General features: G+C 49.2%; 1 protein-coding gene across 7 annotated transcripts in view; it reads left to right on the plus strand.

Moving 5' to 3' along the window:
* Positions 1–26,157, plus strand: part of PPP2R5C (protein phosphatase 2 regulatory subunit B'gamma) — a 120,908-nt gene that overhangs the window by 12,978 nt on the left and 81,773 nt on the right. For 5 of the 7 annotated variants that reach the window (XM_045073823.1, XM_045073826.1, XM_045073830.1 and 2 more), the window contains one exon: positions 909–1,071. In XM_045073823.1, the coding sequence (XP_044929758.1) occupies positions 909–1,071 (163 nt within the window). Of the gene's footprint in view, positions 1–908; positions 1,072–15,699; positions 15,919–26,157 lie in introns of those variants that run through there. The other 2 variants (XM_004754690.3, XM_004754694.3) reach the window with 2 other exon arrangements.

The raw sequence follows: 26,157 nt of genomic DNA on the forward strand, positions 1-26,157 counted from the left end.
TCAGTTGACTCTCACGGGGGCCAGGCCCATCTGAGCTCCTTGGGTGCCCTCACCCCATGGGCCTGTGCGGGTGTCTGCTGCACGTGCCCCCTGCCCCCCCCGCCACCTCTGCTTGGGTGTTTGCAGGCTCTTCTCCCCGACTGAGGCAGACATGTGTCCTCAGACACGTGTCTCGGTGAGATCCCCAGGCTGCTGTGCAAAGGACCACAAACTGATGATCTCACAGTCCCAGGGGTCAGACATCTGAAATGGGGCCGAAATCGGGATGGCAGCATGGCTAGTTCTTCCTCGAAGCCCTGGAGGAGAATCCATTTCTGGTCCTCTTCCAGCTTCCAGAGGCCTCTTGCGCATCTTGGCTCGTGACCCCTTCCTTTGCCTTCCAAACCAGTGCCCTGGCTTCTAGCAGTCTCTGTGAGGCTCTCACCTCTGCCTTGTCATCTGCTTGTGTTGCCTTGCCTTGTCTTGTCTTGTCTTGTCTTGTCTTGTCGAGACCTGTGTGATGACGCGGGGCCCATGCTGACAGTCCGGAATCCCTACCTCGTCACCGTTCCAGAGTCCCTTTGGCCAAGTAAGGAAGCATATTCTCAGGTTCCAGGGATTCAGACATGAACGTCTTTGAAGGGTCACAGTCATCAGCCTCTATATATGTCAACCTATATGGGAAATGTTTAGAGTAAAAAGTTTGAAGGAAGACGTGAGAAATGAGGTGTGTCTGTAAATTACTGGAAATCCAGCATTACTAGCAGTGGGAGGTCACTCAGACTCCAGCCACTCTAAGGACTGGTGTTTACGGCGGAGTAGAAGGGACCGTTCCTGAGCAAGACTCGTATATATATTCCAGATTCTAACTGTGCTGTAAGACAACAGTTTGAGATATGCATGTGTTTCTGTTTTTATTTCGGAAACAGATTTCCAGCAGGAAAAACAGCCTTGTGGCCACCCCATCAACAGTGTCTAGTAAAATTAAAGTACCAGTGCCTCAGCCCATAGTGAAGAAAGACAAGCGGCAAAATTCCTCCCGGTTTAACGCCAGCAATAACAGAGAACTTCAGAAACTACCATCTTTAAAAGGTAATCTCTATTATTTGTCTTTTAAAAGTCCAAGCGTGCCCATATAGGGAGACGGAGTCATTTCTGGGTAGCTCGCCAGCTTCTCCCGCCTCGGCTGTGTTTAGTTTCTGTTCGGGTCACTTTATTAAGGTTTGTGTTGTCCTGTTCTGTTTTTTCAATTAAAATGCCACTACCTGACTGACCCACCTGATATCCCAGATTCCAGAGCCGTCGGAGATAAAAATGTAATCGCAACTGTGTTCTACGTGTATTACACTGGAAAAGGCAGAGGGGAGGCTTTAAATCTGTCCGTGTGAACTGTCACCAGGCTGCCTGGCGTCCCCTTCAAGTAATTCTCCCCGTGGCACTTGTCACCTGTGAACTCCAGCGAGTCAGAAAGGAGCCACTGCCAGGGGACAGGTTTTGAAACTGTAGCAGTGCCTCTCTGCTTTCCTGGGGTTGGAGAAGTGAGAACTGTAACCATAGTCTTTTGGGGACTTATTCTTTATGACTCATTTGGGGCTTACCTTGCCCCGGCGTTTTCTATTTGAGACCAGTCAGGAAAGGGTGCTCTTTGCTTGGACTTTCCCCCAAAATGGTACTGTTGCCTCTTTCATCCAAGGGCGTTCAGTCCCTGTAAGTACTTCCCCAGGAGATGTGGAGGTTGAAGTACGTAAGACCAAGGAACATAGCGTAAGGACCCCAAAGTCAAACACGAACCTCTGAAAACCTTTATGTTGACTAAGATATTAAGACTAGCCTTATAAATAAAGCCCCAGACATTTTGCATACCTCCGGTTACTAACAATGGGTCTTTTGCAAGATGTATGAACCCAGAGCAGGAGGTGCATCTATGCAGGTGTATTCCAGTGCCTTCCAGGGCCAGGTAGCGGGTTCAGTGCAGACGAGCCAGGCAGGGGGAGGAATGAAGGGAAGGACCGAGGAAAACATGCAGGGGGAGGGACCAGCTGATGGATTCGCAGATGCACTTCGTGCTGCTCACCTGCTGGGGATCCCGCTCTCCCTGCAGCTTACAGAGCATGAATCGGGCTTATGTTTGATTGAGTGTTGTCGTCGATAAGACTTGGGGCGGGGTGAGTAGACGGAGCACAGGAGATTTTCAAGACAGTGGACGCATTCTGTATGCTACCAGGTTAGGGGATACGTGGAATTTTGCATTCGTCAAAACCTGCAGAGTACACACAAACACAACCTCTCGGAAACTGAGGTGTGTAGTTTATAATGATGCGTCGGTATTGGCTGATAAGTTGTAACAAATGCAAAAAGTTGATGACGGGCAACAGGCGGCCGGTGATCGGGAAACTTGGCACTGCACGTCGAGCGTTTCTGTGAGCCGTAAAGTTCAAGTCAGTCATTTCAAAACCACCACCATCACCGCAGAACAGGCTAGTACTGCCATCTTCTGAGACCCTCCACTGAGTCTTCCCTGCGACACTGTCCCCCGACACTCCTGCGGCGCACGGTCACGGTCTGTCTCTGATGGGGACTCCCCCCTGCTTACCGGTTCATGCGTCATTCCCACCTGCATCTCCGGCTCTCCGCCCGGGACCACTTTCCCTCTGATGACGACGACGTCACGTAGAATCTCCTTCAGTGAGGGTCTAGCGGTGGCACGTTCTTCATATATTTCTCTGGGAAGTATCTCTATTCTGCCCTCATCGCTGAGAGGTGTTCACCGAGGCCTGAGTCGTTACTTCCCTCAGAGCAGCGGAGCTGACCGGTTCATCGCCTTCACCTTCCCTCCGCATCGAGAACCCAGTCAGTGTTTGAAGGGACTGTGACTCTGACCGCTGTTTTGATTCTCGTCTGTAACGTTGCTCTTTCGTTGCTCCCCTGCTGGGTGTCCAGACGAGGCTTTGTTTATTGTCCGTCTCTTTCAGGACGCGTCGTGCACCCAGAGATCATTCTATTTCCTCCGGCCTGGAAGGCTCCCGGCCCTTATAGCTTCTGCATTCGTCTCCTTTTTCCTTTGGCTTTAAACAAATATGTATTGGGCTTTTTCATTTACTGTCTTTTTATTCCTCCCCTGTGTTTCTCCAGCTTTTTGACTTCCCACGCTATATTTTCGATGAGAGGGTCTTCTTACATTATGGCTGATGAAGGACCGGTTTTCTTTCTTCTAATTTTCAACCCTTCATGGGAGGAATACCTTCATAATATACAGTGAAAATAAATAACCATACCAATGAAATATAAAATTCAGCATTTCGTGTTATTATAGCCAATAGACATAAAATTACCTTGCTGAGTTGCTCACACAATCTCTGAACACCACGCTTAACTTCTGTCACCTTGCTGGGACCCTGCAGGTCTGTGTTGTGTGGGCCAGACTCCGCTTGTTGAGCTTTTCATCTCAGACATCCTTTTTCATTTACAGAAGTTACGTTTTTCACCTGTAGTATGACTTTTTCCTATTTTTCTGTTCTTCCGTCTCTGTGGGTGGCGTAAACACCACAGCTTCGCCATCTACGTCAAATGATGTATCATCCTTGCCAGACTTTGTTCATTCAGTCTTCCTTCCTTGAGTACCTGTTTTCTACCGTACGCTGGTCGTTGAAGTCAACTATTTAAAATAAGTCCAAACCTAAAACGAAAATATCTTCAGGCACCTGGCTGGCTCGTTGGTTAAGCAACTGCCTTGGGCTCAGATCGTAATCCCGGAGTCCCGGAATCGGGTCCCACATCGGGCTCCCCGCTCAGTGGGGAGTCTGCTTCTCCCTCGGACCCTCTCCTCTCTCATGCTCTCTCTCTCTCACTCTCTCTGTCTCTCAAATAAATAAATAAAATCTTAAAAAAGAAAGAAAGAAAGAATCTTCTTCCGCAGGGATTTATTTTTGCTGTTTCTGCCAGATGCCATTGGCAGTCTGGGCGTGTTGTAAATCTTAGCACGAGTTTCTTACAACTTGTTAAATTAGTCAAGCCAGTTGTCCCATAAAATGTCCTGCTTAGGGGTGCCTGCGTGGCTCAGTGGGTTAAAGCCTCTACCTTCAGCTCAGGTCATGATCCCTGGGTCCTGGGATCAAGCCCCACATTGGGCTCTCTGCTCGGTGGGGAGCCTCCTTCCCCCTCTGCCTGCCTCTCTGCCTACTTGTGACCTCTGTCAAATGAATAAATAAAATCTTTTTTTTTTTTTTTAATGTCCTGCTTATTCCAGGAAACAGAAACCTTTTCTGGGTGGAGTACATCAGACACAGTGCTGTAGAACCCAGGAGACATTAGTGCAGGATATTCATCCAGTGGACGGACTATTAGGGTGATGGTGGTGGATTGATCTCTCCGTAAGACCTGACCCTTCCCTCTGCAGCTGGGCTGGCTAAAAGCACGGGTAGTGATCTGCAAGGTAGGCTGTGGCCTCCTGCTGGCCTGTCCCCACCAGCACCATGCCAGTACCGTGTACCCATGGCGGAGCCCTCACTTGACTCAGCAGCCTTGCTAGAGAGTCATCAGTTAAGCTGGCACTCTTCTGACAGCAGAGCTGTTTCTCAGCAGCTAGAGACACTTGGCTTGACATACAGCTTCTCCTGAACGTCAGGATAGGCTTGACACTCTGCCTTTTACTTACACTTTCCTCAGATGGTGGAAACTAAAGGTTTTTCTGATTTTCTCTTCTTTTTTGAATAGCAGTATGGACTTGGGTATTTTTATTTGATTTCAGCATGCTTCAGCTTGCTAAAATCATTATTCTTACGATGTAGGGATACAAAATTTTAACCACTGGGTATTCTTTGGGTTGATATGTGTGTATTTTTTGACAGGGACACATTTAATTTTGATTCCTTGATTTCTGACACAGTAAGATGTTCCCTAGTCTCATTTGGTAGCTTCTTTGCCCCAGACTTAGAATCGGCCACTTTCAGAGAGTCCCAATTCCTTTCAGTGAGGACTGACTTTAGGGACCAAAATCTGGGGAGGGGAGTAGGGGTGCTTGTTGCTATCGGACTGATGATGCTTTTAGGTGCTGTCGACGGAGGGAGGTGGGATATGAGTCTATATACGTAGGAATGCTACGTTCATATTGACTTTTCAGTTCAGCCTTAACGTTATGGTGTTTTCATGTGTTTCTTGAGTCTTCAGTTTTTTCTCTTTTACACTGAAAATCTTGGTTTTGAAGATCATTGACAGAATTATTGCTATATCCTATTAAAATAATTCACAGCAATAATACTGATACCGTCACAAACAGTAGGAACTTTGAAGTGACTCCTTTCATTTGCAAAAAAGTGTTTTTATCAGGATCTGTCACATGTGTTAAATGTCCGGGGACGGGGAGGGGACGGGTTGGCGTCTTTAGAATTGTTTGCGTCCTCTGGCCTAAGAATGGGCTGTGCCAAGTCCACTTTAATTTCCTTCGGGATGTTCTTAAAGTATCCATCATGTGGGTTTTGCACAATTCTTACTAAGTTTTCTGCCCTGATACTCTTACTGTGGTTGTTCTTGTGTCTTCTGAGTAGGGGATCATTTATACGAAGGCGGCTGATTTCGGTGTCTCGCTTTCGCATCCTGCTTTCCCACTGACTTATCTTGCTGTTGACGGTAGTTTTCAGTTGGCTCTTCCGGATGTCCCAGGTGTCTAATGAGATCTGCACGTAATGATAACCTCACGCCCTTGTTCTGAGAATCCTGCCAGTGTCTTCCCCCTGAACTGAGTGAAAATTTCAGTAAGTTGTCATAGGCAGTGGTAGAGGCAGGTGTGTGTGTTCCTGACTTGAGTGGGAACAGAAGCAGGGTTTTTCAAACAACCGTGTCACTCCGTTCTGTGATGGCCCTCGGCTTTCAGCCATGATAGATCGTGCTGTAATGTAAATATTTTGCCTTTGTTCGTGTCTTTGAATGGTTCCTTAAGCTGGACTCAGAGGAGGGAAGTACTGGTCCAAAGCCTGTGTGTTTTCAAAACCCCTTTGTAGAGACTGGCCAGGTGCTGTCCCAGGAGGTGGCACCGTACACACTCCCCCTGACTGGATGAGATGCCTGGCCCATCGCACCTTTGCCACACTGGGGTTATTTAAAATCTGAGTCATCTGTTAAGGCAAAGTAGCATTTTCTATTTTCATCCAGTTAGCAGGGAGGCTGAGTGTAGTCTTTGGGCCCTTCTCACTCAGCGAACTCCCTAAATGAGTCCCTGTGCGCACCGTGTTTGGTCGATGCCAAACAAAGGGAGATGTCCTGGGTGATGTGCGGCCTGCAGCTTGTCTGCGGTTCTTGTGGGAAAGAAGAGCCCGGGAGAAGTCAGGTCATGAAGAAGCAATGAAGACGAGCAGCAGTGAACCGGAGGCCTTGGGACAGCAAGCTGGAGTTGCTAAGCACTTGGGATTTTGTGAAAGAAGTTGCTGTGTTATTGTTGGGAGAATTTACATGGCCCTAGTTTTGTGATAATAACCTTTTTCAGAGCAATTCGTTTTCTGATACCGTTGAAAGTTTGGCCATACACACGGGTCATTTTTCCTGCCTGAAGACAAAATGTACATGAGTTTAGAGGAGCTTCACCTCTTGGCTTTTAGTTGCAGAATGGTAACGGTGCAGTGTGAGAAGTTTCCAGAGCGCCTGTCCTTATTCCGGCGGGCTGAGAGACTGCTCTCAGCAGTCCTGTCTTCTGCCTTGTGCGTGGGTCTCTGTGTCTGCTCCTGGCTGCCCAGGGCAACAGAGGAGATGGCCCCGGGCATGGTGAGGCAGGTGCCGGGGTACAGCAAGTACTTCCTGAACACCTGGGTTGTCCGGAGCAGGGGGAGGTGGCCAGGACAATGACAGTGACCAGAGGTGGCCCCAGACCCAGATCCACCACGCTCTTCCAACTCCGGCTCCGCTTGGCTCTGTTCTCAGCAGCTGGGCAACAGAGCTGCCTCCAGAGCCCCCAGTGTGCATGACCGAGAGCCGGTGCTGTGTCAGCCAGCCCAGCCCTTCTGTGACACTATCCTGTCTGCTCTCCTGCAGTCACAGAGGTGGCTTTTACTGCAAGGGACAGTCTGTCTCTGGCCTCTGCCAGCCGCCTCGGGGCAGAACTTGGGAGTTGGCCTCCAACCAGCTGTGGTCTCACATCTGATATTGGGCTCAGGCCCTCTGCACACCCCCTTGATTTCTCACTGCACCCCATGTCCCGCTCGTCACCGCACACACGTGCTGTGTCTCGGATGGTCCCAGCCTCTGTCCAGCCCCTCGTGGCCCTAGACACCTGGCTTTCCTCTCCGCTCTGCTTCATCTTTTTTCCTAATTGTGGTAAAATACACATCAAGCAGTATTTTTCATTCTAACCATGCATCAGTGTCCGTTTCAGTGGCAGTGAGTACATTCTCGGTGCTGTTCGCCCGTCACCAGCGTCTGGTCATTGTCCGCAGCTGAACCCTGCCCCTGCCGTGCCCGCCTCCCCTCGCCCTCCCCCTCCCCCGCAACTGCCTTCTCCTTTCTGTCTCTGTGATTTCGACTCCTCCAGGAGGCGGGATCATCCAATGTGTCCTGCTGGCTCTGGCTTCTCTCTCTCTTAGCTTTGTGTCCTCAAGGATCACCTGTGTTGTAGCCGGTGACAGGATGTCTTCCTTTTTAAGGCTTAGCACTACTCCAGGGTGTGGCTGGACCACCGTATGTGCCCATTCGTCCGTCCACGGACACGCGGGTGCAGAGCGCTCCGCACGCCTTACTCTTGCGGGACGCGTCCCCAAGGGCAAAGCTGTCTGCGTGTCTGTCTGGGTGCCCGGTCCAGCATCTGCCAAGGACGCTGGAGACACACTTTATGGGAGGACTGGAAAGCCCTTCGGCCCCTCTGCCGGCTTCTTCCACACTCCCTTCAGCCTCCAGAGAACCACCGTGGCATCCACTCGTGTGCGGAACCAGCCCGGGCTCACCACTCCCTCCATCTCGGGGAGAAGGAGGCTTGTTACCAGCAGCTGGCGTGCGAGCCGTCGGGTAGGTCGTGTGGACTAGGTACACCTTGTGCGATGCCTTCCCAGAACCAGGAGGGGCTGGGAGCCCTTGCCCTGCTTTCCAGTCCATCTGTGGGGAGAACGACAGCAAGCCCTTGGGGTAAGTCCTGCCCAGTCTCCTCCACTTACCCCGCTGGCCTTCCCTGGGCGCCAGCCCGGCCACGCTTTCCACTCGCAGGACTCACACAGATCCATGGGGCAACCGGCGCTGTCCCTTTTGTCCTTGCTTTTTGGCAAGCAGACATTCCCTGGCAACCTGAATGCTAGATATCTTTGATCTGCCTCAGGAAAAAGTCTATTTTAAACTCTAAGTGAAGCCAAACGTTTTAGGTGAGCTCTGAGCTCTCTCACCCTACCAAAAGGACGTCATCCAGGCTCCTACGGTTTCCAGTTCAGAAAAATAAATTCAAAAATCGTGCCAGCCCGTACAACGGCCATGCTTTGCTGTGACAACACCACAGTGCGCAGGGCTCACACGCGACTTTCTTTTAAAGAAAGGAACTACAAAACTTTTCCCTAAGATATGAGCACATTTAATTTGCCAATGAAGTTGCCTGGGAGAAGAAAAATAAAACCTTGGGCTAAACTGAAACATGAAAGCTGTACAGTTTTATTCTGAAATGCTAAATCAGAAATCAAATCAGTGAGCTGTATTTACAGCCAGTTTCCTTTTAAATAAAGACCAAATCAAAGTGATAGAGGGACCAGGGAATAAAGAGTAATTCCTTTTTCTTTATTTTTGAGATTTTATTTTTTTATTTGTTTGACACAGAGAGAGAGATCACAAGTAGGCAGAGAGGCAGGCAGAGTGGGGGGGGAGCAGAGAGTCTGATGCGGGGCTCCATCCCAGGCCCCTGAGATCATGACCTGAGCTGAAGGCAGAGGCTTAACCCACTGAGCCACCCAGGCACCCTGAGTAATTCCTTTTTAAGCCTATACTTTGGTACAGCACAAAGATGCCTGCATTTACATTTTTTTTTCTTCTGACGTTCATTTAGCCACTGTGTGGTCCACCATCAGCTTTTGATGTTATGTTCAGTGATCCGTTAGTTACGTGGATGCCCAGTACTCATCAGCACGTGCGTCTTTGATGGGGGCACACGTGGAGCCATAGGGTAGGTCGTGTGGACTAGGTACACCTTGTGGAGGTGTGTCCTATGTGTCCGCCCTCTGTTCTGGAAGGCAAACCTCCGTGAGCCCACAAGATGCCGTTCCTCCCTCGGCATTGGCTCAGGCCCTTGGTGGGGCAGCTGCCGCGGTGGGAAGGGCAGGGGGCAGGGCTGCCCCAGGAGGGCTGGAGCCCAGTTAGGTTACACAGAACATTGCACGCCCTCCCAAGCCAGGAGCTGGAAGATGACATACACCCCACTTCTCCAGTGTCTAGAACCATCCCAGGTCACTCCAGGTGGCAGGAACTCACAGCCCGGCGACAGGGCCTGGCTACGGTGGGAGGCTCTTCTGGGAGCACCACAGAGGGCTTGTGCCGTCGGTGAAGACACTGCTCCGGGAACCAATGGGACCTGGTGGCTTCAGTGAGGGTCCAGATTCACAGCGAAGCGGGCAGATACGGTGGTAAAAACGAACTAGTCCATGACTGATTCTTTGAGACAGGGAGTCCACATCCTCTACTGTCTTGGTTCAGTTTGTCTTGCCCAATTTAGGCCCATTTTTGTTTGCATGTTTTTACCTACATAACCTTGGGGACGCATCCCAATGGCACACCTTGGGCGTCAAACTTCCCATCGCAGCCCATTCTCAGTTCTTCGCCTGCGCCCAGCAGGCCACGTTCACTGAGGCTTCCTCCCTGCTCACTTCATCTGTGTGTCTTTTTAAAAACTGTTACTTGTCATTTTTGTCCAAGTATTATAGGCTTATTTTAGCAATACTGAAAAATATACAGAAGTTTCAGGAAGAAAAAGCACCCATTGCCATAACACTCCACAGCTGATATTTGGGAAGTGTTTCTTTTTATGATCATACTATTTCTGAAAACTTACACGCTGCCCCTTCCAGTGATTTTCATTTTAAATACTTATAAAGATTTTTGATGGATGTGTAATATTTCATTGTGTGGGATAATCCCTTTGACATTGAAGTTATTTCTAGTATTTTACAATCATCAATAAAAATGTGCTGCACTAGGAAAGAAAATACAAGGAATTAACCAAGGAGGTAGAAGACTTGTACACTGAAATTAGGAACACTGCTTCAAGACACTGAAGACCACGCCTATCACTGGACAGACACCTGACCTGTGTTCGTGGACTGGAAGACAAAACTGCCAGGATGTCAGTACTGCCTAAAGAGATCCACACATTCAGCGTGACCCTTATCAAAATCCTAGCAGTGTTTTTTCCCAGAGATGGAAAAATCCATCCTAAAATTCACATGGAATCTCCAGGGACCCCAGATGACCAAAGCAATTTTGGAAAAGAACACCACACTTGGAGGTCTTATATTTCCTGATATTAAAGCTTCCTGCAAAGCCACAGTAATCAAAACTGTGTGAGACCAACATAAAGACAGACATATACACCAGTACAGAGTAAACCAGAGAGCCGGGAAATAAACCCATCACATGGTTTTCAGCAAGGATGCCACCCACTCAGTGGGGGAAGGATGGTCTTTTGAACAAAAGGGCCAGGTGGAACCAGATGTCCACATGCAGAAGAATGAAGTTGGACCCCTGCCTCACGCCATACACAGAGAGTAGTTCAGGGCGCCTGGGTGGCTCAGCGGGGTGAGCATCTGACTCTTGGTTTCGGCTCTCGGGGTCATGGGATCGAGCCCCGCATCGGGGTCTGTGCTCAGCCCAGACTGCTTGACATTCTCTCTCCCTCTCCCTCTGCCCCTCCCCCCACGCGCAATCTCTCAAATACATAAAATCTTCTTCTAAAAAAAGTTATTCAGTGTAGATCAACAACTTAAATATAAAAGCTGAGATTACAAGCCATCAGAGGAAAAGCTTCATGGCACTGAATTTGCTACTGATTTCTTCAAAATGACAGCGCCAAAACCACAGGCAACAAAAACAGTTAATTTGGTTGACATGAAAACTTAAAATTCCTGTCCCCGAAAAACACAATCAACAAGGTAAAAAGGCAATCCAGAGAATGGGGGAAATAGGAGTCGTTTATCTGAGAAGGAATTAATATCCAGAATCTGTAAAGAACTCCTACAACTCAATGACAAGAAAACCAGATTCAGAAATGAGCAAAGGACTCAAAGAGACACTTCTCCAAAGAAGACATACACACGGCCAGTAAGCACAGGAAAACATGATCAACATCACTAACTGTTAGGAAAATGCTAAACAAAATCACAGTGAGATACTACTTCATATCCATTAGTGTGGCTACTATCAAAGGGAAAAAAAAAAAACAGAAAACAACCAGTGTTGGTAAGGATGTGGAGAAATTGGAGCCCTGTGCACTGTTGGTGGGAGTGAAAATGCTGCTGCTGCTATGGGGAAAAGCACAGCAGCTCCTCCAAGAGTTAAACATAGAAATGCCATATGTCCCAGCGATTCCGCTTCTGGGGTACACCCCAAGGAGTTGGAAGGAGGGGCCGAAAATAGACGCGGGCACACCCCTGTTATTCACAGTAGCCCAGAGGCAGAGGCGGCCTGAAGGGCCATCTGTGGATGAATGGGACAGCACGTGGTCTGTTCAGCCTTACGAGGGAAAGAGGTGCTGACCCCTGCTAGGACAGGGACAGACCTCGAGGACGTTTCACCGAGGGAAGTAAGCCAGTCCCAGGACAAACACCAACTGATTCCCCTTGGATGAGTCCCTGGAGTGGTCAGATCTACAGAGATAGAAGTAGAACGGGGGTCAGGGGGAGGGGAGGAGGTGACCGAGGCTGGGGGGCCAGAGGGGGGGATGGGGCGTTAGTGTTTTATGGGGATGGAATGTTGGTTTTACAGGATGAAGAGAGTTCTGTGGGTGGACAGTGGTAGCAGCTGCACGACATTATAAATGGACTTAATACCACTGAGCTATATGCTGAAAAGTGGTTAAGAGGGTGAATTTTATATAGTGTATATTTTAGCACAATTTTTAAAATATTAAAATGTGACGCACATTCTACTACTACTTTTCTAGAATAGAAACATTTCTAGAATAGATTCCCAGGAGTAAAATTACTTAAAGAATCTTGATCCACTTTGCCAGATAATTTTAATTCCGAAAGGATCCAGACAACGTACAGATTTGTTGGCAGGGTCACAGCACGCCTTTACAGCGGGGGTGACTGTCATTTGTTGAAATTATTGCTGATTTGAGAGGCAGAGAAATACTTTTTTATATATAAAAAGAAAGAGTTATAGCTCTTTCGTGAACTGAATCAACATTGAGGCCCTGTTTTTTGTTTGTTTGTTTGTTTTAATAGGTTTTATTTACTTGACATAAGAGAGAGAGAGAGAGGCAGGCTCCTGCCAAGCAGGGAGCCCGATATGGGGCTCTATCCCAGGACCCTGGGATCATGATCTGAGCTGAAGCTAGATGCTTGACTGAGCCACCCAGGCACTCCTAGGCCCTGTTTTTTATAAGCAACATCTGTCTTTCCTCTGGTCTTGAGGGAAGGAACATCCAGAAATTTGTACATTTCTTCAGTGTGAGCAGCACGCATGAAGGGTTTGTCTGTTGTCTGTAAATGTCCTATTCTCTTGATACTCACTTCCCTTCTCAAAGCTGTAGGGATTTGGGGGGTTGGGGGGGCTTGGGTTTGGTTTTTTATTCAACACATCTCAGATTTTATATTGGTGCAAAGACTTAAATTGGCTTATCCCTATATCTCCAACCAGTTATCTAACTAATCTTCCCCTTTCCACTGATTGGAGAGTCATCCTTTGTCATAATAATGCACTTGGGTACACACGTTTCCTGCTGGGGCGTGGGGCCTGTGGCTTCGTCTTACGGATCTGACCTGCTTCGTAGCCTCATATTACACCGGCCTGAACTCACAAGCTTCCCAGTGGGTAGGACTAGCCTTACTCACAAGTAATCTCATTCTCTTGCTTTTTATTTCCAGGGGAACTTTAGAACTGTTTTGTTAAGAAAAAAGCAAAAGAGACCCAACCAAATTTTGACTGCAATTGCTCTAAACCTGGAAATCAGTTTGGGGGAAAATGAACAGCAATATATTCATAGTATTTACCCTTCCAGACCAGGAGCCTGTCTTCTGTGTATCTCTGTTCCAGTGTTTTTTCCTCTCTCCATATTACTCCGTATTACTTCATAGTACTCCGTAGTGCTCATATGTTTCTTTGCTTATTTATGTTCAGGGTGTATTTATCTCTTTCTTCTTCTTTATTTTTTAATATTTTATTTATTTATTTGACAGAGGGAGAGAGTGTCAGAAGGAGAGAGAGGGTGCCCCTCAGGGTGTATTTCATCATGATACCTAGATCACAGTTCTTAAGTTATTTTTTTTTTAAAGATTTTATTTCTTTTCTTGACAGATCACAAGTAGGCAGAGGCAGGCAGAGAGTGAGGGGGAAGCAGGCTCCCTGCTGAGCAGAGACCCGGATGCGGGGCTCGATCCCAGGACCCTGAGATCATGACCTGAGTTGAAGGCAGAGGCTTAGCCCATTGAGCCACCCAGGCGCCCCTAGTCCTTAAGTTCTTTCAAGAACTACTTTCTATGCACAAGGCTTCAAAAGAGAATGGGGGGAATCACTAATAAAGTTGAGATCCTTTGATCTGAGATCATTAGGAAAAATACATCAAGAAACCTCTTCACTTGTTCATTGACTTCGAATCTGTATGTTTTACGTAAAGATCCTAGGAGTCTTTCCCCCTCATCTCTTCATTTTAGCTCATCAGCACTGTCTTGGGACAGGCACAGCCCCCTTCTCATCGCCTGTGAAATACCAGATCATTTGAGGACAGGTCTCTGTGTTTAAAGTACAGATCTGCAGGAAGCACCTGCCCCGGACCCCTTCCTCAGCCCCCTGTGCACCCCTCATTCCAGTCACACACACGTCTAAGTTCACTGGGCATCGCTTCCCGGTGAGAAGGTGGTGGCGGTCCCCGGAGCGCTGTCCTTCCCGCTGTCGGACAGACCCAGTGGGTCAGCAGCCAGAACTTAAAGTCACATGACCTGCCTGAGAGCACGGGCAGTTCATGTTCCACTTGCAGAGGTGTGAGGCCAAGTATGTACAGGTGGCGAAGGACTGGTCCCTACTGCTTATTAGAAATAACTGTGTGACCAGCTCTGGAACCCAGCGGCACCCTTCCGCCCTGGGACACAGGGAGGCCCCCGGTGGGATTTGGTTCGCTCTTACAAATTTGTTTTTGTGGTCAGTATTGAGCACACTGGCTCTGGGGCCTTACTGAACACCCTGGGCCGTTGTAGTGGTTCACACCCTCCTGGAAATGTGGGGCGTGCCAGCCTGCAGGCGTCACCGCCAACCCCCTTGCGTCTCAGGTGTTTCTTACTATAGGGAAGGAGGTCTGGGAAGCAGGGGACTTTGGCAGTGGCGTTCAGGTCGGGGAGCCATAGGAAAATGCCTGAGCAGAGATGTGGTTTGGACACAGTGTCTGTGTGTGTCAAGAAGTGAGGAATCCGTTTCCCACTGTGCCTGCCAGAGACTTTCTCTGAAGTTCGCTTTAACTAGCAGGGAGACTTCTTTTCGATGGGGGTCATCTCTTTGATCCCCTCCTCATCCTCCAGAAATGCTGTCTCCTTGGCACAGCTTTTTACATTAACTCCTTCTGGAGAAAAGAAAGATCTAAATAAAGCTTTTAAATTTAGCCCCATAGGCGAATTTTAGCCACCCACAACTGGGTGGTTCAGTCATTAAACGTCAGCCTTCAGCTCAGGTGATGATCCTGGGGTCCTGGGATCGAGCCCCACATTGGGCTCCCTGCTCAGCGGGAAGCCTGCTTCTCCCTCTCCCGCTCCCCCTGCTTGTGCTCCCTCTCTCACTATGTTTCTCTCTGTCAAATAAATAAATAAAATCTTAATAAAGTTATCCCCAATAAAAAGAGAAGGGAAAGAGCCTGTTTCAGAGACTTTAAACTTAAAGAAAATTTCTATCAACTTCAAAGTATCTAATGTGTTGCCATCTTTAAGATAAAAAGCAAACACTGCATTTCATTTTATAGCTCGCTTTTAACTGCCTTTAATCTGTAGTGCTTTCTAGCTCCTCGATTTAAGGAAGCTTTCATTTCCCGTGTAATTTTTTAACTGAATTTTTCCAATAAAAACACCAGATCCCTGGGGGAGGGCAGCGTTTGAGGATCAGCTCATAACTGGGCAATAGGGGAGGCTGAGCCTGAGTCCCCAGCAGCGACTTGGGCTTGCCTAAACACCACAAACCTGGGTTGCCCGCGTGCTAACTCCGGGTCAGATGTTGGAGCACCTGGAACCTGGAGCCGCCAGCAGCCAGGCGGGAACGGGGCGCCCCTGAGTTTGGGGGGGCCGGGCGCCGGCGGTGGAGTCCCTGCAGCTGGTACACGCTTGTCCGCGGCCGCTCCCCATCCGGGGTAGGGCCGGCTTGGGGGAGGGTATGTCCCCGGCCTCAGCCCTGCACCACTGGAGAGGGGCTCTCGGGCTGGAAGTTAGCAGGGAGCGAAGCCTGCGGGAGCCGGCAGCCGGCAGCCGGCCGCCGGCCGCGCGCACTGACAGCCGAGCTAGGCGCTCTCTCTCCATTTGCAGTTTTTTTAGTGTCATTTTAAGTTGCAGCTTCTGGCCAATCAGCGAGCCCCATGCCTGCTGACATCACGGGGCAGCCAGTTCCCTCCAGCTGCAGAGCTTCAGTTTGTCTTTTTTTTTAAACTAAAATGGAGGCTGGTTTCTTGCCTTAAGGAGTCCATTGCCTTTCCCGCTGGAGTCTAGATGTGGACATGTAATAAGGCGGGCAGCAGGATGGTGGTGGACGCGGCCAACTCCAACGGGCCTTTCCAGCCCGTGGCCCTTCTCCACATTCGAGGTGAGTTCCTGTGGGTTTCGCCGAATCGGAACCTTCTGTGGTTAGTTAATAAATGGCTATTGTGCTTCAGATAAGAGGAGCAGGAAGTCCTGGCCGGCAGGGCCGTGCGGCTGCGTTGAGCACTGAGCCCGCGGAGGTGGGCTGTGTCACCGCGGGCTGGCATTTTACGAACGACTGGCCGAATCGGAGTCTGGACAGAGGCCTTGCACGCATAGTTCAAAGCTGGTTTTTCTGCTTTCGGCTCGCTCTCCCATCCCCCTTTCGGAGCCGTGCTGATGTCAAAGGATGTGAAGTCACTGCCCGGGGAAGGTATTGGGTGGAGGTGGGAAGGAGAGGCGGGCAGGCGGGCAGCGCCCGGCCAAGTTGTCGGTCCGCGGAGTTTCTGTTACATCTGGGTCGCTTAGCGCGGGGAACGTCTCACCGGGGTCACAGCTCCGTAAGGAAGATGGATCGCCTTCAGGAAATAGGCAGAAATGATCGGAAGAGAACTTCCTTTAAAGGGGGTTGTTTTCATGCTGCCTGGGGAGCCTCAAAGAGGAACATGCCCGAGCTTTGAGATTCGGAAATCTATTGTGGGTCGTAATGTCTGCGATGTGAGCGGGTTCTGGAAGACTAGGACGTATTTGGCATTTAAATAGGTTCTGTATGGACACCGGACTCTGAAATTTAAAATGGCAACAAGTTTTCAATGCGTACGTAGGTCTCGCTTGCTTCTTGTAGTTCATACAAAATTTGGGTTCAGAATTGAGCTGAAGAACACAATGACCGTGGTCTTTAATAATAATTGTATTAAAATATAAGTGTCTGGGTATACTTAATTGGCATTTTAAAACACATGTTAAGGTGACATACATTTTTTTGTTCATCATTGGGAGAGACAGAAAATGGACGTTAAGCTTTATCAGATCACTTTAAAATGTATAATGTCACAGCTACGCCCTGACAACCCAGTTGTCACTGTCAGAGTCTCCTCTGCGGACGGGTTAAAGAAGGGTGGGGGCGCCGTTTCCAGGTGACTAATAGTCCGTGTGACTAAAATGCCCGACAAGATTTTTCAGGTCCTAGGGTGTATCCCGGGAAGATAAACCGCTCGAATACTCAATCTGTTAGAATAAAATGGGTGTTGCTTTTCTCTCCAAACCCTCTTAATAAAGCTGGTGAAAATTAATACTCACCGTGACCAACTTGTAGGTTGGGCTACACATTCGCTGTTTTACTGTGTGTGCCGGGGGAAGAGCCAGTGTTGACCGCAGACAGCATTTAAGATATTTTAATGTCAGGAACCAAATGGGTAAAAGCAAAATGTAATTGTGCTTGGGTTTAAATTAGTTCTTAAATACCAACCAGTTAGCCATAAGATCATTTTATTACATATGAAATAAATTTTTATAATTTTAAGATACCTTATAAATAGGTATTTATTCTGGTTCATGAGGGTTTTTTTATGATTTTAGTAGACACTTAAGGCACTGGTCATCTTTTGAACTGAGTATCTTCTGAAATGGAATCATTTGGTTTTAGAGACAATTATTTATAGCACACTTGTTTTTTTATTCCAAGACTTTATTGTACACAGGTTGGGTTTTTTGCCTTTGGTTGAGTCAGTGTGACTGCGAACTGTGGAGGGAATAAGTAGTGGAGTGTATTAACCCGAAAGAGATTTAAGTTTTGTTTTAAGATTTTTATTTATTTGAGAGAGAAAATGAGAGAGAGAGAACATGAGAGGGAGAAGGGGCAGAGGGAGAAGCAGGCTCCTGCTAAGCAGGGAGCCCCATGCAGGACTCGATCCCGGAACTCCAGGATCGTGACCTGAGCTGAAAGCTGTCGCTCAACCAACTGAGCCGCCCAGGGGCCCCAGAGACTTACGTTTTTAAGAGCAAGTAACCTGTAGGGACTGAAAACTTTTAATTGAAACGGGAATAATTTCTAATTTCAAAACTTGAAGAACTCTCTGTTTACTCATAAGCAGTTTTTAAAGGAACATGTCAGTGTGCAGTTTGGCAAGATTCGTTTTACTTCTATCAATTTTTACATTCTTGACGCGTTGAACATGCAGGCGGCTGCTCTCCTGTATACATCCAGTGCCGAGGGTCAGTAATCAGGACTGAGGGGTGCAGCGCCACCCCAGAGCCAGTGGTTTTGTGGAGAGACCCACGCAGGCGCCCCCCCCATGCCCGAGGGACGCGGGGCTGACGTGAAGAGGCTGGGGAGAGGGAGCCAGGAGGGGGCGACGCTGAGTGCTGCCTCCCTCTCCAGGGTGCCAGGGTTCCATTTAGGGAGGAGAAGGGTCTTCCACACGGAAGGGAAAATGACCTTCCAAGGTCACACAGCCTGCACGTGGTCAGCCAAAATCCAAACCTAGCCAGTTGTTTTGTTTGCCGTGTTTAAAAAAACAAAAAAGCAAAACACACACACACACAAAACTTACGTTAAAATAGGAATTTTGGCAGTTTGTAGAACCTTTTGCCACTATGCATGGCCCCTCGTGTGTATGACATTTGTGTGCCCAGGGTGCCACTTCTTTATTTTACGTGTATCTGCCAGTTCCCCTTCCACGCAGTGCCAGGCAGGTCCCTAACTCACAGTGGGAAGCAAGCCCTATGGCCCCGTGTTCCGACTTGACAGCCCCCTGCGGGGTGGGTGGCCCAGGTAAACAAATCAATCCAATCACTAAACTGTTCGGTTGTCCCAGTGGGCGGGGTGGTTCTCTTCTATTAAATAATCTGGAGTTTGCCATCCATATGGTGAATTAGCATATCCTAAAAAAGTTCAGGCTTGCGAGGAACACACTGTTGAAATCTACATAAACTTTTCTGTCTGTAGTAGGAGAGAGCGTCACCTGTACTTGGGGGCTGTAAATTTAGCTCCATGACTTATATCCTGATCTTCCAGCGCCGTCCAAGAGAACTGCCAGTGTTGGTGGCAGCGTTCTCTGTGCTGGCCGTGGCGGTAGCCCTGGCCACATCTAACCACAGAGCTCTTAAAATGTGGCCAGTGCAACTCAGAAACTGGATTTTGGACTTTATTTCATGAGAGTTATTTACAGTTTCAATAGACAGTTGTGTCTGTGGCCACTGTGGTGACAGCGTGGGTCTAGGCGGGGGTCAACACTTGTTCAGAGAAGGGCTGGCGTACCTCGGAGAGGACGCAGGTTCTGTTCCAGGCCCCCCGCAGGAAAGCTCATGTCACCATAAATCAAGTCTAGTGAAGGTTTTGGTTTCCCAATGTCTCTAGAAGTCACATCACACCCTGCTCCAGCCCATTTAGTGTCAGATAAAAACAGTGCACACTTACCTTCATTTAAAAATACTTCATTACTGAAAAGTGCTAACCGTTGCCTGAGCCCTCAGAAAGCCGTTGTCACTGACGTCACCATCACAAACGTAATAATGACGAGCAAGTTTGTTACGCCGTGAGGATGACCCAGCTGGGACCCAGAGACACAAAGGGAGCAAAATGCTGTTGGAAAAACGGCGCCCACAGACCTGCCTGATGCAGGGTCGCCACAGACCTTCAGTTTGTGAAAAACACAGTATCTGTGAGGCAAGTGAAACGCGCGGTGCCTGTAAATCAGTCTTTTTGGCTGTGAAAGCAGGCATGGGCAGTAAGTAAATGAACAGGCCTGCCTGTGTCCCAGTAAAGCATTATTTACAAAAACAAGCGGCCCACCAGACCTGGCCCATGGGACCCAGCCTGCTGACCATTCTAGACTGTTCTAGACCATTCTCTGAGTTTTTGAACGGCCTGTTCATGTAGTAAAACGTGTTCCTTCCAGAGCCAGGTTTAAAGCAGGAATAGCCAATCCAAAAAGATGTTCACGGCCGGAGAGGAGTGAGCTCTTGACCCTTTTCCAGCGGCATGATTCCGGCCCCCAGAGATGTTAAGTGCTTGGATCTTGTCCTACTTGTTCGGAAACTCGCTCCGCTGAGGAGTCTGTCTCTGAAGGACTAAGACATAGCCGTGGCCCCACGGGGAACTCAGGAGTAAATGATCCCTTTTATGGGAACCCATTTTTCTTGGGATGTTGAGTCCAACTCCGGAAGTTGGTTTCCTCACACCTGTGCGAGGCCAGTGGCCCACCGGACGTCGCGCCCTCCTGCCTGATGTGATCACAGTGAGGACCGTGCCCAGCGGTATCCACGTTCCCCCAGCGTTTCAGGGGTGACCAGACCCGGGAGCCTCTCTCTGCCTAGCGCCTCGGATCAGCTCTAGAGTTCTGCTCCACTGGCATCTGGCATGGTGCACCTGTGGCAACTCTCGCTGTGGCAACTTTCCAGAAATCCGCCTCTGAAGCTTACCAAGAGCGATGCTGGACATGACGTCATTTCTTTCGTCTTCCCAAGGGTGTGTGGAAGGTAACGAAGTAACGGAGCTCCCTTGGGGTGGGGCGTGTTCTCGTCAAGTCCTCAGGCTTTTGTTCATCAGTCTCCCTTGAACTTGGGGGTAATGTCTTCCAAGGGCTTTCCCATCAGGTCTCCAGCCTTGCAGCAAAAACTAAACTCCCAGAACTTTGTCACAAAAATATGAAGAATGGGAGAAAAATAAAGACCCGAGCTTGACAACCAAGAAGAGGGCATGTGTTTTTAAACCTTGGATGAGGACGGACTCCTCGCAGGCCAGGCGGTTGGGGCGCGTTGTCCTTCTCACCTGGCTTCTGGTTCCATACATCGCAAACTGTTGCAAAGTGGCACTCTTCTAAGCAGAAGGCACTCTGCCGAGCAGAAGGAGCTTTCGAGAACACAGACTGGTTCCTGCCAGCATCCAGACACGTGCCAACATCCCCCTTCCCCAGGGTCGCCAGGGCCCCTGCCCCTTGTACCGCTACTCGTCCCCCAACGGCTGCCTGTGGCCGTTCGGGAGGAGAGTCAGCGCTCGTGGGGCATGTGAGGTTAGGGCCGTGTCCTCACTGAATCCATCCAGCATCGTGAAGCATTATCCCTGCTCTGTTCTAGAACAGGGGAGCCCCTGGCCCAGGGCCACAGAGAACGAAGGAGTTGGAGTCCAAGGTCGCGCGCTCCCCTCTCCCCCACGTCAGGATGATGGGTGTTTGTAAAGCCTCTGCATCCCATGCACCTTCTCTTTCCCCGAGTGTGATGTGTTCGAGGCTGGAGTTCAGAACTCCTCTCACGTCCCCCTGAGAGCTTGCTGCCCTGCACCCGTCCGTTCTCGGCGCGACCCTCCCCTTCCCCGCGCCCCGTTTCACCCCCCCATCTGCCAGGTGTTGATTATGGCCTCCTTTTCTGGCCACCTCCACGAATTGCAAGCGTCCCGGGGAAGGTCACAGTCGTGACCTCTAGCACCGTCCCTAGAGTGTAAGTGCAACTCAGTCAGTCAGTGTGGGTGGATTGAACAGAAGAAGCTGTTTCTCTGAAGGGGCCGTTCAGCTACTGTTGATATGGTGTATTTTCTAGCTAATTACTGGATCCGTCAAACAGTTGTTGGCAGGCTCACAAGAGGCTGTCCAGCGGAACTGGTTAGAAAGGTGGGCCTAGGGAACCACTCTGCTGGGCCTGGCTTCAGACGAACCTGCCTCCGGAGCAGACAGAAGCAGTACCACCAAGCCAGTGGAGACATGGAGAGCTCCAGAACCAGGTGATCAGTCTCTCCCATTAACACACTGAGAGGAAGTCACTTCTTCCCAGCTTGGAAGGACACTGGAGTCTGTAAGGACAGAGAACTAAAGCACGGTGACATCTGGTTTTGCTTTTGCCCTTGGATTGTTCCTAAACTAAAAGCCCTTCTATTAAATAAATAAATAAAGAGACATAACAAATACAGTAAGTGAATCTGTATCAGGTCTTTGTTCTAAAAAAATAAAACAAAAACCTATGCAAGACATCTTGGGGGCAGTTGGAGAAAGCTGAGTGCAGAAGGACATGGGGTGCTGGGGAATCGCCTGTCCGTTTTCTGGGTCCGGGCAAGGTGTGAGGACCTTGTCGGCACAGTCCTCCTTCTTAGGGACCAAAGATAGGTGACTTAGTGCCGTGTGACGAGCTCTGCCACTTTTTCGAGATAATACAGAGAAAAATTGCCGTAAAGCAAATACGCTAAAATAAGAAGCACTGTGGGATGTAAGGAAGTGGGCGTCCGAGGGTCCCTTCGACTTCTGCACCGGGGTCCGCTGTTCCAGACTGTTGGAAGTGCCCTGAGCGCGATCTGCTTCAGAACAAATGTACAAAGGAAATTCGGTTATTCAGAAATTGTTTCCTGAAGCAGTGGTCTTCATGTTCGAGTTTTGGCTTTTTCTCTTTTCGCCTTTATCACGCTGTTGACACATGGGCAGCTGTTGGTGAAATAGTCGGGTGAGGGTTCGGCCGTCCCGGTGGGCCAGCGCTGAGGGCGGCAGCGGGCACAACCGGGACTGCACGTTGCCACACGGACAGCAGCACCATCTCCCCAAACGGTGTTTTGGGGGTGTACACCTTCTTTGATGTTTATTGGCATTTTTATTGGTCTTTTAAAGCAGAACAGCCTTTCGGGCACACTTGCAGATAAAACCAGGGTTCCTTCTGAACGGGAGAGGTGGGGTGCTCCGAGCTCCCCAGCCCGCACCCCTGCACCAGCCAGCAGAGCCATCCTGGGCAAGTTGGCTCAGTCTGTGCCTAGAAATGGGAATCAGGTGCCCTGCCTCTCCGGATTTCATGAGGTAATAGGAGCAAACGCTTAAGAAGTGCTTAAAATGGGGCCTGAAGCTTTGCGAGCTCCCCACAACTTGTCACCCCTTTGCTACGTGGACTTCAGAGCCCAGCATCTAACCACAGTTTTTTTTCCCTTCCGCCGTGTTACCTCTGTTGGTTCATCTTGAAGCCTGTTCTCCCTCCCTCCCCAGCTCAGCACGCCTTTTCTCCTCCCACAGTTGGCTTTGCCGGTTCAGCACGGTGAAGAAAGGAGCGGCGTCAGGAATTCTGGAGTGTGGACTGTGTCCCACTTAGCCCTGGTGTAGAAGTAAGACCGTGGCAGGCACCACCCCAGTGGCCTCGCTGGCCCCTGTGCTCAGTCCTGCAGCTCTCGTGGGTCAGGTCTGCTTGGTGAAACCGGAGACAGGGCGTTTGCTTCCATTCCTCCCCTCCCCCTGTTGTTCATGCTTTTGAAGAAGGTCTTTCAAGAACATTCAGGAAAAATGCTATTTTCAGAGTCAGAGGTACATGATCTGTGATGAGGCCCAAACAGGGGGACTTCCCTAGTGTTCCCCTGTAGTTGTGTTTATTTTTTTTCCTAAAGATTTTATTTATTTGAGAGAGAGAGTGTGCGCATGCTTGCAAAGCAGGGGAAGCAGGAGAGGGAGAAGGAGAAGCACACTCCCCACCGAGCAGAGAGCCCAGTACAGGACCCTGGGATCATGACCTGAGCTGAAGGGAGAGGCTTAACCCACTGAGCCACCCGGGCGCCCCTGCCCCCTTTCATTGTATTTAAATGCAGGTGTGGCTTCTGATGCTCTGGAAATTTGACTTCCGAAAGTTTACTGTCTGGTTGTCAAATCCCAAATATGTTGAATTCCTCTTTTGTGTTGAGATTTTTTTTTTTTTATTTAAGATTTATTTATTTGAGGGAGAGAGAAGCCCCAAGGAGACCATGCTGAGCAGAGAGCCCGACACCAGGCTCTCTCGATCCCAGGACCCTGCAACCAGGACCAGAGCTGAGCCCTCTGGCATGCTGGAGCCAAGGGGCTCATCTCCAAAACTGAACAGTTGTGTGAGTTACAAGCTGAACTAGCCCCTTTTTTCCGGATTGACGTTCTTACTTGCAAGAACAAAAAGGCAGACACACTGTCTTGAAAAGTAATGAACTGAGTCAGGCAATTCAAAGGAAACAACAGGGACACTGTTTGTTGCCCACAATAAAATTTAAGCTTGCGGGCAAAAATTTAAATTTTGGAAAGCTTGTACCTGCCAGCGTGAGCTCAGTGGCTGCTCCTGCAGCAGTCCTGGTAATACCAACAAGTAGAGCTTCTTGCTGTGTCCCTGTGGAAGGTCTGCATGACCCCACCTGGGTTCCCGGTGTGCGGGAAGTGATGCCACCAACAATTACAGGCGGAAGAGACATGCAAAGTGGAGGACATAGCACGGGGTCTGGTGTAAGATGCCCATCAGCATAGCTTCAGCTCCTGTCCTGCTGCCGATTTTCAAGAAACTACCACTTGTTGAATGTAGGCATAGAATCAAAGAGAAGTATCCACAGTTTTTTGAAAAAACTCATCAAGATGCCTCCCTTCAAATAAACATGTCTGTGTGGGGATGAGCTTTTTTTTTTTCTTCATGAACTTCAACCAAAACAGCATATCAAATGTCGAAATGCGGGGCGCCTGGGTGGCTCAGAGGGCTAAGCCTCTGCCTTCGGCTCAGGTCATGATCTCAGGGTCTTGAGATCGAGCCCCACATCGGACTCTCTGCTCAGCGGGGAGTCTGCTTCCTCCTCTCTCTCTGCCTGCCTCTCTGCCTACTTGTGATCTCTGTCTGTCAAATAAATAAAATCTTTAAAAAAAAAAAATGTCGAAATGCAACTCTGCCTGTCCTCTGTTAAGTTGGGTATGAAAGAGATATGCAGGAATGTAAAACTGGGCAGTCTTTTTTTTTTTTTTTTAAGATTTTAATTACTTATTTGGCAGAGAGAGAATCATGAGAGAAGGAACACAAGCAGGGGAAGCGGGAGAGGGAGAAGCAGGCTTCCTGTGGAGCAGGGAGCCTGATGCGGGGCTCGATCCCAGGACACTGGAATCATGACCTGAGCTGAAGGCAGACGCTTAACGACTGAGCCACCCAGGCGCCCCTGGGCTGTCTTTTTGTTGATTTGGGGGGGGGATTGTTTTCATAATAGTTAGGTTTACACAAAATGAGCCTGTTCGTACTGCTTTACACGAGTTAGTGACTATTTTAAATGGTCCGAGGGTCCCTGGGTGGCTCAGTCAGTTAAGCATCCAGCTCTTGATTTCAGCTTAGATCATGGTCTCAGGATTGTGAGATCAAGCCCCGCCTCGGACACCGTGGTGAACGCGGAGCCTGCTTGGGATTCATATCGCCCTCTCCCTCTACCCCGCCCCCTCCTGTCTCTTTCTCCCTCTTTTTCTTAAAAAATATATACTTATATATGTTTACATATTTTTACGTTTTATAAGCATTCTCTAATCTGGTCAGAGTCAGCAGCTGTAACCCACATAATCCAAGCTCTCTAGGCCCTGTGGACTTCCAGAATGTACGTGGGTCCTGACACCAAAAAACTTAGAAGCCACTGGCCGAGGAAATCTCTACCGCGGGCTGGATGTGACCCTGGCCCTATTTTTATCAAGCTTCTGTACTTTTTTCTTCACCCCCTCCCCCTGCCCCAAGAAAAAGAGAAGTCCAAATTAAAGTCCGCCTGCTGGTAACATGAGTGTGTCTCTTAGGCCACGGTACTGTCTGTGCCCCGTGCCTGCACCACGGGTGGTAAAGTCAGCCCCGGACACGGAGCCTCCCTGCCCACCTTGGTCCACTTTCTTGTATCTTTTTTTAAAAATCTAAAGAAAAACAAAAACAAAAAAATCCATGTGTGAATATAGCCACTTTAAACATTTGTTTTATTTGCAAATCTAAAATTCTCCCTGGCCTGAGCCCCCCGAGTCCGCCTCCTGGCCTCTCTGCTGGCTTCACCGCGTACTGTTCCAGACATGCGCGCACACTCACGTGCACAATGTGTGTTGGTATTCATGGCAAGTGTGAGGCATTTTTTATTTACTTAAGAGAAAGATTGACATGAGAGCAGTTTTAGAAACATACACTTTTTACAGGTTTTTAGTATCCGATCGCTCTCTGCGGTGCTCTGATGTCCCGAGCTAACATCGTTACGTCATACCAGATACACGTATGTGCCGTAGACTCCTAAGTGTGGTCTCCCGCACCTCCCTGCTGCCAGGAGCACCTGCCGCATGCCTGGGACTGTCCCAGGGGCTCTCAGAAGCCCTTGACACCCACAGGCCGGCAGGAGAGAAACTCTGTGCTTGTTTTACGGGCGTCGGAACCCATCTCCCGAGCGCACCTGACTGAGTGCGAGGCCGAACGAAACCTCTCACGGTCTGCCTAGAACCTAGGCCACTCCTGCCGCGCCAGGCTGCCAGAAACGTGGCTTTCTGTTTCTTCACGCTTGAGACCTGGCCCCAGGGAAACATTTTACTTTAGAAAGCGTCGCCGACCCTCCTGTGCTCGCTCTTGAGATATTTCCGTAGAAGGTGGAAACATGGAGGTTTTGTAATTTTACCGGGCCGCCCAT

The sequence above is a fragment of the Mustela putorius genome, unplaced genomic scaffold, assembly GCF_011764305.1.
Source record: "Mustela putorius furo isolate JIRA1106 unplaced genomic scaffold, ASM1176430v1.1 tig00000129_pilon_pilon_pilon, whole genome shotgun sequence".
Classification (NCBI taxonomy): Eukaryota; Metazoa; Chordata; class Mammalia; order Carnivora; family Mustelidae; genus Mustela; species Mustela putorius.